Source organism: Trichechus manatus, unplaced genomic scaffold (assembly GCF_000243295.1).
Source record: "Trichechus manatus latirostris isolate Lorelei unplaced genomic scaffold, TriManLat1.0 scaffold00080, whole genome shotgun sequence".
NCBI classification, from domain to species: domain Eukaryota; kingdom Metazoa; phylum Chordata; class Mammalia; order Sirenia; family Trichechidae; genus Trichechus; species Trichechus manatus.
The window spans coordinates 7572332-7588897 of NW_004444016.1; the positions used below are offsets into that span (position 1 = coordinate 7572332).

Genomic DNA, 16566 nt, shown 5'->3' on the forward strand with positions numbered 1-16566 from the left:
TTGTTCCAGTTGTAGGGTTAATGTTTTTATTATGGTCCTTTCTTCTTTTTGGATGTGTGCATTTATTGCTATAAACTGATCTGAGTGCTGCTTTTTCTGTGTCCCAAAGGTTCTGGTAGGGTGTATTTTCATTCTTGTTTAATTGTATCAATTTCTTTATTCCATTGTTGATTTCTTCTATAACTCAGTAGTTTTTGAGGAAGGTATTGTTTAGTTTCCACGTGTTTGATTTTCTTTTCTTGCTTCTTCTGTTGTTGATTTCTACTTTTATGACTTTATGGTCGGAAAAGATGCTTTGTAATATTTCGATGGTTTGGATTTTGTTAAGGCTTGCTTTATGGTCTGATACGTGGTGTGTTCTGTAGAATGTTCCATGTGCTTTGGTAAAGAAAGTATACTTGGCTGTATTTGGGTGAAGTGTTTGGTATATGTCTGTGAGATCAAGTTGGTTGAATGTAGCATTTAGCTCTTCTGTGTCTTTGTTGAGCTTCTTTCTGGATGTTCTGTCCTTCACGGAAGGTGGTGTGTTGAAGTCTCCTACTACTATTGTGGAGCTGTCTCTCTCTCTTTTCAGTGCTGTTAGAGTTTGTTTTATGTATTTTGGAGCCCTGTCATTGGGTACCTAAATATTTATTATAGTTATGTCCTCCTGGTGTATTGACCCTTTAATCATTATATAGTGTCCTTCCTTAATGTTTGTGGTGGATTTTACTTTAAAGTCTATTTTGTCAGAGATTAATATTGCCACTCTTGTTCTATTTTGAGTGTTGTTTGCTTGATACATTTTTTTCCATCCTTTGATGAGTTTTAGTTGGTTTGTGTCTTTAAGGTGTGTCTCTTGTAGGCAGCATATAGATGGATCATGTTTTTTTATCCAATCTGCCACTCTCTGTCTCTTTATTGGTATATTTAGTCCATTTACCTTCATCGTAATTTTTGATAGGCATGTGTTTAGTGCTGTCCTTTTGATGTCTTCTTTTGTGTGGTGTTCACAGTTTCTTTGTTCCACTTAATTTTCTGTGCTGAGTCGTTTTTCTTTGTTTTTCCTTTTCATCTTTTTCATTGTTGTTGATTTTGTTTCCTGAGTCTTTATATTTTTCTAGTTTTTTATGTTGACTTGTAGGATTGTTACTTTCCTTTGTGGGTACCTTAATATTTACTCCTATTTTTGTGAGTTTATACCAGTCTTTTATTTCTTTATATCACTTTGATTTCCTCTCCATATGAGAAATCTATGTCTGTATTTTTTAAGTCCCTCTTTTTTGTTTTAATGTTGTCATCTTTTACATTTTGATATCTGTTTCCCTATTTTCAGTGTTTTAGCTTAGATTTCCTTTTGTGACTTCCCTGTCTGTGTTGATATCTGATTGCTCTGTCCTGTGTTCTAGTCTAGGGTTGTTACCTGATGTTACTGATTTTCTAACTGGAGGACTCCCTTTAGCGTTTCTTGTAACTTTGGTTTGGTTTTTGCAAATTCCGTAAACTTCTGTTCATGTGGAAATGCCCTAATTTTGCCATCATATTTGTGAGACGGTTTTGCTGGATATATAATTCTTGGCTGGACTTTTTTTTCCTTCAAGGCTTTATGGATGTCATCCCGTTGCCTTCTTGCCTGAATGGTTTCTGCTTAGTAGTCCGAGCTTATTCTTATTGACTCTCCTTTGTAGATGACTTTTCATTTTCCCTAGCAATTCTTAAAATTCTCTGTTTATCTTTGGTTTTGGCAAGTTTGATTATAATATGTCTTGGTGACCTTCTTTTGGGGTCTACCTTATGTTGGGTTCGATGAGCGTCTTAGATAGATATCTTTTCATCTTTCATGATATCAGGGAAGTTTTCTGCCAACAAATCTTCAACAATTTTCTCTGTATTTTCTATTATCCCCCCCTTTCTGGTACTCCAATCACTCGTAGGTTATTCTTCCTGATAGAGTCCCACATAATTTTTAGGGTTTCTTCATTTTCTTTAAATCCTTTTATCTGATTTTTCCTCAGATAAGTTGGTGTCAAGTGCTTTATCTTCAGTCTCACTAATTCTGACCTCCATTGCCTCAGTTCTGCTCCTGTGACTTTCTTTTGAGTTGTCTAATTCTGAAATTTTATTGCTAATCTTCTGGATTTCTGATTGGTGTCTCTGTACGGATTCTTGCAGCCTGTTAAATTTGTCATTATTCTCTTCTCTAATCTTTTTAATTTTCTCTATTGCATGTTCTGTGTTTTGCTTAATTTTCTTCCTAATTTTTTGAAGAGTTCTGTATATGAATCTTTTGTATTCTGCTTCTGGTAATTCCAAGAAAGTTTGTTCCTGGAAAATTTCTAGATTCTTTATTTTTGGAGCTTGCTGAAGCCATCATGGATTGCCTTTTTATGTGATTTGATATTGACTTTTGACTCCGAGCCATCGATAAGTTATTATATTTATTTATGTTTTCTTTTTGTGTCCTAGCTTCTTGTTTTGTTTTGATATGCCCGAATAGGCTGCTTGTATGAGCTAGTTTGATAATTGGCACCTTTGAAGCTCTAATGTCCTATCACCAGTTGGTTAGATCTGTTACTAGGTATGTGAGCTCAGGAGTCCGCCCACTCCTCCTGTATGGGTTCAGCTCAGGTGCCCAGGTGGATAGCCACCAAGTGTGTGGTGTAGGCTGTCACTTACAGTCCTTGACAGGCATGGGTGATGGGTGTAGGCATAGGTATCGGGCTGCAGCAGGGGGACACACTCTGAGGAAGGGGGGGGCTATGGCCACCCCTGAGTGTTCAGGAGGAAGGTGTGTCCCTGTTCCCTTGAATGCATAGGTGGGTGGGTTTTGCAGCCGGGCTGTGAGCACCTAATGCTGTTGGCTGTAAGGACTGGGGGCACCTCTTATACATGGGCCCCATCACAGGTGGTTAGGTGGTGTGGATGGAGCCACCAGTCCACAGGGCCCTGATGTGGGTAGGTGAAGACCCTGCTTAATGGGCAGAGCAGTGTCAAATGTCAGGAACCTGCCACTTCACAGCTGAAACAGTTGAAGCTAAACCTCTGGTATATGTCCTGTTGTAGTGCAGTAATGAGGGCCTACGCTGTCAAGATGGGCCCACACAAGTCTATGCAGGGGGAACGGCACTCAATGTCTGTGGATCTGTTATACATTTACCTAGGCAGAGGAGCTTTGCTTACCCTGGGTTCCTGGCTTGTTGGAGCTGGCAGTGTATTTTTTCCTATGTTTGTTAATTTGTTCACTCTCCAAGGTTGGGTGAATGTCTCCGGGCGTGTGGTGGATCCTACTTCCGACCCAGGGGACTCAGCAGTTGCTGAGGCTGGTCCAGGACCCTGTGCAGAGTATGGAGTGGAGAGGTAAATGAGAGAGAGGTTTTTCCCTAAGAGGGTTGTTTTTGATCCGCGCAGTAGGCCGTGCAGTTACTTATCTTTCGCTGATCCAGGGCTGCTTCTAACTGGTTGCTGGTGTCCATGTAGACTCTCCTGTGCTGGGTCTCTCCCGGTGGGGAAAACGCACCTCCGGAGCACGGCTGCTTCCCTGCCTCACCCCTCACCCCCGAGGTGATTAGGCCTGAAGGGCTCAGGCTCTCGCCGGGTCAGGTCCTGCAACTCCTCGCCTTTTCCGAACTGTCTCTTCCTCCCGCTGCCACTCAGTCCAATTCCTCTGCTCTGCCTTTGATGTTCAGGGCTCCCAGATTGCCGTATATCACTATTCACTTGTTTTTTTGGGTCTTTGTTGTAAGAGGGTCCACTGGGAAGTGTCTGACTACTCTGACATCTTGGCCCTGCCTCCATAATGTCTGAGTTTTTTGGGAAGTAGATTGCTAGGCCTTTCTTCTGAGGCACTTCTGGATGCACTCAAACCACCAGCCTTTTGATTAACAGTCAAGTGCTTAATCATTTGTCTCACCCAGGAACTCCACTGCTTACTTACACTTGATAGAAATTGTTTTCAATTTGGTCACATCATAGCTGGATTAGTAGTTTTTCTAACTAGGTTTTTTTCAGGGTGACCAACTTAATTCTTTTATGTGATAATAGCTGAGTCTTTGGTTAATCTCCTCAGTAACTGTTGCCATCCAGTGGTAGTGGTTCATTTCTGAATGTCAAAATCGGATAAAAATGAGACAAAATGCTTGTTCCCCTTCTCCCCTCTGCACTTTTGAAAATTTTGGTTGAAGCTAAAATCCACCCTCAGTGTTTTGTTAAAGGAAGGGGCGGGGGAAGGATTTCTGAGGAGGGAAGGACAAAGTATTTTGCATTTAGCATTTCAGGAGAGATTACCCATAAGTAAAAAACAGGCAGTTTTTGATGGGCCATATTCCCTCCTCCTCTTTTACTCCTTCCTTTTTTCTTGTACTTAATCAGCCGTAGAAAAAAGGATTCTTCAATGTTTAGGACTTGAAATAAACTCTCTTGCTATTGGCGTGACACTACCACTGTAGGTTTATGTTTGCTGCTGAATGTAGCTACTGGATAGAAGATGCCCTATGCAACAGTATCATTTAGGCAATAAGGAAATTGCCATGATCCTTTAGCTGTTCGTGAGAACCTATAGTGTTTTATATTAATCTACATGATGAGGACTAATTTCATTAGACATACTATTATTTTGGGCTCATCCATTTCGTTCTTGTGTTTATTGTACTGTATCACCAAGCCTTTAATGTTAAATGAACAGAAGTGGTCGTATTTAATATCTTCATGTAGCCATAAATGGTTTCCATCTTTGCTGGCCAGATACATTTTGAGGTAATGCTTTTGCAGTTTCAACCTACAGATTGGGAAAAAAATTTTCGGCAATGACATATTTGACAAGGGACCAATCTCTAAAATTTATAGAAAACTTCAACACCTCAACAACAAAAAGACAAACAATCCAATTAAAAAGTAGGTAAAGGACATGAACAGACACTTTACCAAAGAAGACGTTCAGGCATCTAAAAATACGTGAAGAAATGTTCACAATCATTAGCCATTAGAGAGATGCAAATCAAAACAACAATGAGATATCTCACCTTGGCAAAAATGGCAATAATCAAAGAAACAGACAACAACATATGCTGGCGAGGGTGTGGGGAGATTGGAACTCTCATACACTGCTGGTGGGATTGTAAAATGGTACAGCCACTGTGAAAAACGGTATGGTGCTTCCTTAAAAGGTTAGAAATAGAGACCTTATGAACCTAGAGAAATAAGAGCCGTTGACACAAATAGATATATTCACACCATTGCAGCATTATTCACAATAGCAAAAAGATGAAAATAACCTAAGTGCCCATCAGCGGATGAATGGATAAACTAGCTATGGTACATACACACAATGGAATATTATGTAATGTTAAAGAATAACTACAGATCTGTGAAACATCTCACAACATGGATGAACCTGGAGGACATCATGCTAACTGGAATAAGTCAACCACAAAAGGACAAATAATGTATGAGACCACTATTATAAAAAGTTAAGAAAAGGTTTATACACAGAAAGAAACATTCTTTGATGGTTACCAGGGATGGGAGGAGGAGGGAGGGAAACTAACTATAGTAGACACGTATTAACTTGAGTGAAGGGAAAGGCAGTACACAATAAGGGGGATGTCAGCACAAAATGACCAAGGCAAAGGAAGACACTGAGAGAAACGCAAGAGTAAAAGGAAACAACAGTAAAATACTATTACATACACAACACTGCAATAACAGTAATAACAAACAATAATTTACAAGTGGATATATAGGTGGATATGTAAGCTGAACAGGTGTGGGATGGCGTATGGGAGTACACCACAAGCATATATAGGGTTGGCAGAGGATATTTCTATGTATGTATTTGTATGTGCTGCAGATATATCCACGTATGTAATAGAGCACTCGGACAAAGTTATGAAAACTTCTTAGCCATAACCAAACACCTTGAAGGACAAGGTCACTGGGCTTGAAGGCTTAGGACTATAGTCTCGGGGGATAGCTAGGTCAATTGGCATAACATAGTCCATAAAGACAACATTCTACATCCTGCTTTGGTGAGTAATGTCAGGTGTCTTAAAAGCTTGCGAGTGGCCATCTAAGATAGAACTGTTGGTCTCTTCCCATCCAGAGCAAGGAGAGTGAAGAAAATCAAAGACTCAAGGAAACAATTAGTCTGAAGGACTAACAGACCACATGAAACACAGGCTCTACTAGCCTGAGACCGGAAGAACTAGATGGTGCCTGGCTACCACTACTGACCGCTCTGATCGGGATCACAATAGAAGATCCTGGACAGAGTGGGAGAAAAATGTAGAACAAAATCCAAATTCATAAAAAAGACCAGACTTACTGGTCTGATAGAGACTGGTGGAACCCCTGAGACTATGGCCCTTAGACACCCATCACACCTGGAACAGTACCCAATCCCCGGAGATCACCTTTCAGCCAAACAATGTTGTTGTTAGTTATTAAGTGCCATTGAGTCAGTTCTGACTAATAGCGACCGCATGTACAACAGAACGTAACATCATCTGGTTCTGCACCATCCCACAATTATTGTTATGCTCGAGCTCGTTGTTGTGACCACTGCATCAGTCCATCTCATTGAGGGTCTTCTTCTTTTTCACTGACCCTCTACTTTACCAAGCATGTTGTTCTTCTCCAGGGACTAGTATCCAAGTAAAATGAAATCCTTGACAACTTCAGTCTTTATCATGATGTTGCTTATTGGTCCAGTTGTGAGGATTTTTGTTTTATGTTGAGGTGTAATCCATAGTGAAGGCTGTGGTCTTTGATCTTCATCAGTAAGTGCTTCAAGTCCTTTTCACTTTCAGCAACCAAGGCTGTGTCATCTGCATAACACAGGTTGTTAATGAGTCTTCCTCCAATCCTGATGCCATGTTCTTCTTCATATAGTCCAGCTTCTTGGATTATTTGCTCAGTGTACAGATTGAATAAGTATGGTGCAAGGATACAACCCTGATGCACACCTTTCCTAACTGTAAACCACGCAGTATCCTCTTGTTCTGTTCGAATAACTGCCTCTTGATCTATGTACAGGTTCCTCATGAGCACAATTAAGTGTTCTGGAATTTCCATTCTTTGCAGTGTTATCCATAATTTGTTATGATCTACACAGTTGAATGCCTTTGCTTAGTCAATAAAACACAGATAAACATCTTTCTGGTATTCTCTGCTTTCAGCCAGGAATCATTTGAGATCAGCAATGATATCCCTCGTTCCATGTCCTCTTCTGAATCTGGCTTGAATTTCTGGCAGTTTCCTGTCGATGTACTGCTGCAGCTGCTTTTGAATGATCTTTGGCAAAATTTTACTTGTGTGTGATATTAATGACATTGTTCGATAATTTCCACATTCTGTTGGATCACCTTTCTTGGGAATAGGCATAAATATGGATCTCTTCCATTTGATCGGTTCCTGATCATATGCTACCTCCTGAAATGGTTGAACATCAACCAATTCTTTTTGGTATAGTGACTCTGTGTATTCCTTCAATTTTCTTTTGATGCTTCCTGCATCGTTTAATATTTTCCCCACAGAATCCTTCAATATTGCAACTTAGACTTGAATTTTTTCTTCAGTTCTTTCAGCTTGAGAAATGCCAAGCATGTTCTTCCCTTTTGGTTTTCTATCTCCAGGTCTTTGCGTGTGTCATTATAATACTTTCCTTTGACTTTTTGAGCGGGCCTTTGAAATCTTCTATGCAGCTCTTTTACTTTGTCATTTCTTCCTTTTGCTTTAGCTACTCAATGTTCAAGAGCAAGTTTCAAAGTATCTTCTGATATCCATTTTAGTCTTTTCTTTCTTTCCTGTCTTTTTAATGACCTTTTGCTTTCTTCATGTACGATGTCCTTGATGTCATTCAACAGCTTGTCTGGTCTTCAATCATTATTAGTGTTACATGCATCAAATGTATTCTTGAGATGGTCTCTAAATTCAGGTGGGATATTCTCAAGGTCTTACTTTGGCTCTTGTGGACTTGTTCTAATTTTCTTCAGTTTCAGCTTTATGTTGCATATGAGCATTGATGGTCTGTTCTGCACTAGGCCCCTGACCTTATTCTGACTGATTTTATTAAGCTTTTTCATCATCTGTTTCCACAGATGTAGTCAATTTGATTCTTGTGTATTCCATCTGGTGAGGTCCATGTGTATAGTCGCTGTTTACATTGTTGAGAAAAGGTATTTGCAGTGAAGAGGTCGTTGGTCTTGCAAAATTCTATTATGTGATCTCCGGCATTGTTTCTATCAGCAAGGCCATATTTCCCAGCTACTGTTCTTCTTTGTTTCCGACTTTTGCATTCCAATCACCAGTAATTATCAGTGTATCCTGATTACACATTTGATCAATTTCAGGCTGCAGAAGTTGGTAAAAATCTTCAATTTCTTTCTTTGTCCTTAGTAGTACATTTGAGTAATAGTCTTATTAACTGCTCTTCCTTACAGGCGTCTAGATATTATCCTATCACTGACAATATTGTACTTCAGGATAGATCTTGAAATGTTCTTTTTAACGGTGAATGCAACGCCATTCCTTTTCAAATTGTCATTCTCAGCATACTAGACCATATGATTGTCCGATTCAAAATGGCCAATACCAGTCCATTTCAGCTAGCTAATGTCTAGGATGTTGATGTTTATGCATTCCATTTCATTTTTGACGGTTTCCAATTTTTTTTCCAAAATTGGAAAAGCCAAACAATAGACAGGCCTATAAAGTGAACTGTAACACAAGTGAGGAATGTGGTCCTCAGAACAATCAATCATACGAGACCAAAAGGGAAGTATTTACCCACAAAGTTCAGAAAGCTGGAAAGGCAGGAGAGATGGGCAAATGGAAACAGGGAACCTAGGGAAGAAGGGGTTAGAGTGCTGTCACATTGACAGGGATTGCAACTAATGTCACGAAACAAAATGTGTATAAATTATTCAATGAGAAGCTAATTTGCTCTATATACTTTCACCCAAACCACAGTAAAATCTTCAAAAAAAAAGTTAATGTGTTTCCACAGGTTTATCAGGTAAAATACTTAAGTATTGTCTAAAACAATCCTGCAGATATTCCTAAAGTAGTAGATATAACTGGATATGTTTTCCTTTTATTGATTCCACATTGAAACAGGCTTACTTTTTATTTTATTTATTTTTTCTATTTTGTTGTTGTACTGTAAGTGAAAGTTTATAATTCAAGTTAATCTCTCATACAAAAATTTATACACACATTGTTATATGACCCTAGTTGCTTTCCCTATGCTGTGACAGCACATTCCTCCTTTCCACCCGGATTTTCCGTGTCCATTCAACCAGCTCCTGACCCTCTCTGCCTTCTCATCTCACCTCCAGATAGGAGCTGCCCATTTAGTCTAATGTATCTACTTGAGCTAAGAAGCATGCTCTTCACGAGTATCATTTTATGTCCCACAGTCCAGTCCAATCTTTGTCTGAAGAGTTGGCCTCGGGAATTGTTTTAGTTCTGGGTTGACAGAGAGTCCGGGGCTATACTTTCTGGGGTCCCTCCAGTCTCAATCAAACCATTAAGTCTAGTCTTTTTACTAGAATTTGAGTTCTGCACCCCACTTTTCTTCTGCTCCATCAGGGACTCTCTGTTGTGTTCCCTCTCAGGGTGGTCTTTGGTGGTAGCTGGGCATCACTAGTTCTTCTGGTCTCAGGCTGATGAAGTCTCTGGTTTATGTGGCCCTTTCTGTGTTTTGGGCTAATACTTTCCTTGTGACTTTGGTGTCCTTCATTCTCCTTTACTTCAGGTGGACTGGGACCAATTGATGCTCACTAACTTTTAAGACCCCAGACGCCACTCACCAAAGTGGGATGCAGAACATCTTAATAAACTTTGTTATGCCAGTTGACCTAGGTGTCCCCTGAAACCATGATCCCCAGATGCCTGCCCCTGCTTCTCTGTCCCTTGAAGTGTTTGGTTGTATTCAGGCAACTTCTTAGCTTTGGTTTAGTCCCGTTGTGCTGACTTCCCCTGTAGTGTGTGCTGTCCTTCCCTTCACCTAAGATAATTCTTGTCTACTATCTAGTTAGTGAATAACTCTCTCCCTCCCTCGCCACCCTCCTAACCATCAAAGGATGTTTTCTTCTGTGTTTAAACCTTGAGTTCTTATAATCGTGGTCTTATACAATTTTTGTCCTTTTGTGACTGATTTAAGTTCAGTCAGCATAATGCCTTCCAGATTCCTCCATGTTATAAGATAAAACAGGTTTACTTTTAAAATTAGGAGATGACAGGAAAAGAAAATGTTAGAATTGTGTGCTTTTTGGCACATCTAATTGGAGCCCTGGTGGTGTAGTAGTTAAGAGCTTGACTGCTAACTAAAAGGTTGGCAGTTCAAATCCACAAGCCACTCCTTGGAAACCCTGTGGGGCAGTTCTACTCTGTCCTGTAGGGTCACTATGAGTCAGAACTGACTCGACAACACCTAACAACATTTGACACAAATGTATGTAAGTAGTTTATGTATATAATTATGCATACCTATAACTGTCATTGTGGGAATTTAAGATTTTTTCCACCAGTGTTGTGAATATTTTAAATTTGATCTTGTAAGTCAATTAAGTACAAAATGCCTAAAACCACACTTGAAAATTCAAGTGAATGCTGATAAATTGCATCATGCCAGATTCTTAATGAGTATGATTCTTTTAGTATGGAAAGGCATATAAGATAAATACTGTAGTAAAGCACAGGACAAAAAGTTATAATTATGCAGGATCGTATTCTAAAAATTATATTTATGGAGTGTTTTATTATTTTAAAATGCTTTTATCTTTATTACCTCATTTCATCATTGCAATAGCACTGTAAGGTAGGTAGGGCAGGTATTGTCTTTGTTTATTGAGGAGGAAACTGTCAAAGTTTGAGTGATACATTTGAAGTCACACACAGTGCTTGATGGAACTGGTACATGAACCTAATTCTCCTTATTTTTAGTGCAGTATTCTTTCCATTGTGTCTGGTTGTCCAATTAAAACTTGATTTAACTTTGGGACACAGGAGAATTAAACTTAGTAAATTGTCCTATGTATTATATTTTTCAAAGAGAAGTTATACTGGGATATAATACACAACTATGCTTAAGCTCTCTGAAGGCAAGTGGGCTGTCTTAGTCATCTAGTGCTGTTCTAACAGAAATATGACAAGTGGATGGCTTTTAACAAACAGAAATTTGTTCTCTCACAGTCTGGTAGGCTACAAGTCCAAATTCAGGACGTCAGCTCCAGGGGAAGGCCTTCTCCGTCGGCTCTGGAGGAAGGTCCATCAGTCTTCCTGGTTGAGGAGCTTCTCTGCACAGGAAGCTCAGGTCCAAAGGACGCGCTTTTCTCCTGGTGCTGCTTTGTTGGTGGTATGAGGTTCCCATGTGTCTCTGCTTGCTTCTGTCTTTTATATCTCAAAAGAGATTGCCTTAAGACACTGTCTAATCTTGTAGACCTCATCAGTATAACTGTCGCCAATCCATCTTATTACATCTTAGTGATAGAGTTTACAACACCTAAGGAAATCACATCAGATTACAAAATGGTACACAATCATATGATACTAGGAATCATGACCCCGCCAAGTTGACAGATCTTTCTGGGGGACACAGTTCAATCTATGACAGGGGCAACCTTTTGTTTTTCTTCAGAACTTGATTCTTCCCAAGCACTTAGGAATGTGAGTTCTTGTATGTGTGATATTATTACTGACACTCAGGAGAACACTGCTGCTGGTTCTCTTTCTTCTTAGTACTGGTGACCAGGTAGGCAATGAGCAGTCTGTCAGTTTTTACATGGTCTCAAATCTATGCCCAGTTGTTTTTTCTAGCCTAAAACCATAGTTTTACTTTATGTTTCATATTTTTTGTTTGGTTTTTAAATTAAAATATACTTCACACACAATAAAATTCACTATTCTAAAGTATACAGTTCAGTGGTTTTTAGTTGTGCTGCTGTCACCACTAATTCCAGCATATTTTCATCAGTCTGATAAGAAACTTTGTACCTGTTAGCAGTCATTCCCATTCTTCCTCCTTCCCTTCCCCCCTCCCGTGATAACTACTAATCTACTTTCAGTCTGTGGATTTGCCTATTCTGGACATTTCATACAAATGAAATAATATATGACCTTTTATGTTTGGCTTCTTTCACTAAACATAATGTCTTTCTAGTTCATACATGTTATAGTGTGTATCAGTACTTACTCTTTTTTATGGCTGAATAATATTCCGTTATGTGGGTATAGTACATTTTGTTTATCTGTTCATCGGTTGATGAACATTTGGATTGTTTCCACTTTTTATGAATAATGCTGCTATGAACATTTGTGTATAAGTTTTTGTGTAAACACGTTTTCAGTTCTCTTGGGTACATATACCTAGGAGTGAAGTTGCTAGGTCATATGGTTCCTCTTTGAGGAACCACCAAACTGTTTTCCACAATGGCGGCACAATTTTACATTCCCACCAGAAATGGATGAGAGACCATGTGGTTTTTTGAGAGTGGGCCACTCATCACTTTCCTAATACATTGTGTTACGGATTGAATTGTGTCCCCCCAAAATACGTGTTGTAAGTCTTAACCTTTATGCCTGTGGTTATAATCCCATTTGGGAATGGGTTGTCTCTGTTATGTTAATGAGGCAGGATTAGTATAGGGTGTGTTTTGAGTCAGTGTCTTACAAGATATAAAAAGAGCAGGTTAGGACAAGCAAGCAAGCAGAGACTGGGGAAGAGAGATGCTAAGCCACATGAAGATTGCCCAGGAGCAGAAGCTTAGAAGAGACAAGGACCTTCCTCCAGAGCAGACAGGGAGAACCTTCCTTTAGGGCCGGCACCCTGAATCTGGACTTCTAGCCTCCTAAACTATGAGAAAATAAATTTCTGTTTGTTAAAACCATCCACTTGTGGTATTTCTATTTTAGCAGCACTGGATAAGTAAGACAAACTTATTTTTTATTTCATTCCCTTCCTCTTCTGCCCACCTCTATATGCCCATGTCAGACCACCTCTTGAAATTCTGTGCATCCTTCAAAGTCTAACTTAAGTGTTACTTCATGTGCAGTCTTTAGGGATTACTGGTACTGGAAGTGATAGTGATTTCTTCCTCCTGAATGCATTATGTTGTTGTTGTGTGCCGTTGAGTCATTTCGACTCATAGTAACCCTATAGGACAGAGTAGAACTGCCCCCATAGAGCTTCCTAGGCTGTAATCTTTATGGGAGCAGACCGCCAGGTTTTTTTCTCCTGTGGGGCCAGTAATGGGTTTGAACTGCTGACCTTTCGGTTAGCAGCCGAGGGCTTAACCATTGCGCCACCATGGTTGTATCATTTCTTTCTCTTTGGAGCCTTTTTAAATAGTTCTTGGAGTTTTTGTCTTATTTCTTCTACTACATTTTTGTATTTTCATGATACTTTGTATATAAGAGGCCTTCAGTAAATATTGGAAAAGTGAATGGAATAGAATTGGAAATCCTTAACTTGGATTTTTAAAATGTTACACGATACATATAATTAGTCAATATGTATTTGTCTCCGTAATATGTGTAATACCACAGCAGACCAATGCTTTCTATAAAATAGAAATGTTAACATCTAACTGCCACTTTAATAAAACATTCCAGAATTTTCCTACTGGAGTGATGGTTTCATCTGTTTTCCCAAATGGCAGGAATCTGTATCTGCCAATACCTAAGTAATTTCTTGGGCTTGCCAACAAGCTGTTTGTTGTACAGGCAGTTACCTTTCAAGATCATTTGACAATTGGTAGTCTACATTTATCTCTTGGCTTGGATCTACAATGGCATCTTTGTAATTATGTGTTAAAGAAGTTGTGTTGCAACATAGTACATGGCTCAATGTTACTAGCTCTGAAGTTAAAGATTTGTAATGTAAAATTATAGTACATTACTAGATTATAAAATAGATCCAAATCATCTTAACTTGACTGTCTTTTTTTAGGATATCTTTATTTGATATGGAAACCGTGGTGGCATAGTGGTTAAGAGCTATGTCTGCTAACCAAAAGGTTGGCAGTTCGAATCCACCAGGAACTCCTTGGAAACTCTATCGGGCAGTTCTACTCTGTTCTGTAGGGTTGCTATGAGTCAGAATTGACTCGATAGCAATGGGTTTATTTGGTATCTGTTGGGACTACTGATGACCAACTAGCCAGAATGCTAGATTATGTAGCCCAGATACTTTGGTCCTTTGCTTAAAAATTTGTAAGGTAATATAACCTAATGTTAAAAGCATGGATTCTGTAGCCATATGGCCTGGGTTTGAAATCTACTTTGCCGTTTATTAGCTGTGTGACCTTGGAGAAATACTTAACCTTTCTGTTCCTGTTTTCTTATGTGTCTACAAATATGTTAACTTCCCAGGCTATACATATTTACATGTTATAGACATATTTAGCTCTATAAATATGTACACCTGAGTATACATGAGTACTCTATATGTTCATATTTACATACACACATGTATACTTTTAACAAAATATGGACCATACTGTTTTGAATCTTGTGATTTTCACTTAATTTTATGAATTTCATGCCATTAAATATACTTTAAAAACATCATTTTTAATGACTCCATAGAAATCTATTATGTGACTGTACAAAGTGTATTTACCAAATTCCCTATTTCAGTTGCTTTCCTCATTTTTGGTATTTAATGTTACAATGAAAATCCTTGCACATTAATTTTTGTCTTGCTTTCAGATAATTTTTTAAAGGATAGATTTCTTAAAATGGAATTACTGGGACAAAGGGCATGAGCTTTTAAAAATATTGTGATACACATTTCTAAATTGATTCCTAAAAACGTTGTTCATATTTTATTTAGAAAATTTAGTTAGAATTAACTTGATTTGTAATTAGAAGGTTGTTTATTTTCTTAAGCTGATTTTGCTTATACACATTAATTCATTTCAACAAGTTTTTATTGAATGCCTATTATGTGCCAGGTATTCTTAAACTAAGAGGATAGAGTAGTGAACAAACAGGCATGGTTCCTAACCTTATGGAGCTTTCCTGTTTATAGGACTCCAGATAGTTGACAGTGGGTTAAATCTATTTTCTTATAGTTAAGGGTTAGAATTGAATAAATTGTTTAGAGGAGAGGAAAAACTGTGCCTTAATAACATACCTATGCTATGAAGTGTTTTTACTAACTAGTTCTGTGTACATTTTTCTAGGGAATATGTTAATGTACTCATTTAGTTAAAAAATAACTGTTTTTCAGGCTCTGTGCTAGGCACAAGATGCAACGCACCCCAGGAGATTTTAGTCTAGTGTGTGGGTTATAGTCTAGTCATGTCTGAAGATAAGCAGATAATTGAGATGCTCTCTCAAAGCCCTTCCCAAAGCCCTATGTTTCTATAATAGTTTATCTGGTTATATTTAAATTCCAAATCAGAAGTTATATTACTTTAAATTGCAGTTATTCTAACCATACTGATAAAAGTTTCATGGATATTGCATCTTTAATTCATAAACAGGTTGAATCATTTATTTTGGACCAAGAAGATCTGGATAACCCAGTGCTTAAAACATCAGAGATATTCTTATCCAGCACTGCAGAGGGAGCAGACTTACGCACTGTGGATCCAGAGACACAGGCACGACTAGAAGCATTGCTAGAAGCAGCAGGTACTTTATTTTTTGTTTTCCCTTTTTCATCTCTTTAGAAGTTCTAGATCTCTATACAAAATTATACAAGAGTACTCGAATATACAAAATTTGAAATCTCTGTAAAATTTATTGATTTTTTATTTCTTAAAGACACTGTTCACATTTCATATTAAAAAGATTCTTCTTTTGTTTTTAAATTTTTTTTATTGTACTTTAGATGAAGGTTTACAGAACAAATAGTTTCTCATTAAACCGTCAGTACACATATTGTTTTATGACATTGGTTAACAACCCGACATGTCAACACTCTCCCTTCTCAACCTTGAGGACCTTTTTTTTGGTGAAAATATACATAGCCAAAGTTACACCATTTCAAAAGTTTCTACATGTACAATTCAGTGACATTGATTACATTCTTCCAGTTGTGCTGCTGTTCTGACTATCCTTTTCCAAATTATTCCTTCATCATTATCTTCAACTCACTGCCCACTAGGCTTCCCATCAAGCCTTTTCAGTTGTTGTTGTCAATTTGATCTCACATAGATAATTCTTTTTTTGTACTTTAGATGAAGGTTTGCAGAACAAATAGTTTCTCATTGAATAATTAGTACACATATTGCCCTGTGACAATGGTAAACAACCCCGTGACATGTCAACACTGTCCCTTCTCAACCTTGGGTTCCCTATCACCAGCTTTCCTGTCTCCTCCTGCCTTCTAGTCCTTGTCCCTTGACTGCTGTGCCTTATTAGTCCTGTTTTGTTTTATGAGGCTGTCCATTCTCCGGCTGAATGGTGAACTTCGGGAGGGGCTTCACCACTGAGCTAAAAGGGTGTCCGGGGGCCATACTCTCGGGGTTTCTCCAGTCTGTCAGGCCAGTAAATCTGGTCTTTTTTTGTGAGTTAGAAATCTGTTCTACATCCTTTTCCATCTCTGTTCAGGACCCTCTATTGTGATCCCAGTCAGAGCAG

General features: G+C 38.5%; 1 protein-coding gene across 14 annotated transcripts in view; it reads left to right on the forward strand.

The window, feature by feature from the left end:
* The window catches only part of ANKHD1 (ankyrin repeat and KH domain containing 1), a 172352-nt gene that overhangs the window by 36670 nt on the left and 119116 nt on the right, over positions 1-16566 (forward strand). For 12 of the 14 annotated variants that reach the window (XR_002824813.1, XM_023735602.1, XM_023735600.1 and 9 more), the window contains exon 2: positions 15465-15615. The exons of 1 other annotated variant lie outside the window; for it this stretch is intronic. Coding sequence is in view for 11 of the 13 variants with exons in the window: in XM_023735602.1 (XP_023591370.1) it covers positions 15465-15615 (151 nt within the window). In the remaining 2 variants the exon portion in view is untranslated. Of the gene's footprint in view, positions 1-3230; positions 3337-15464; positions 15616-16566 lie in introns of all 14 variants that reach the window. One more of the 14 variants, XM_023735607.1, reaches the window with a different exon arrangement.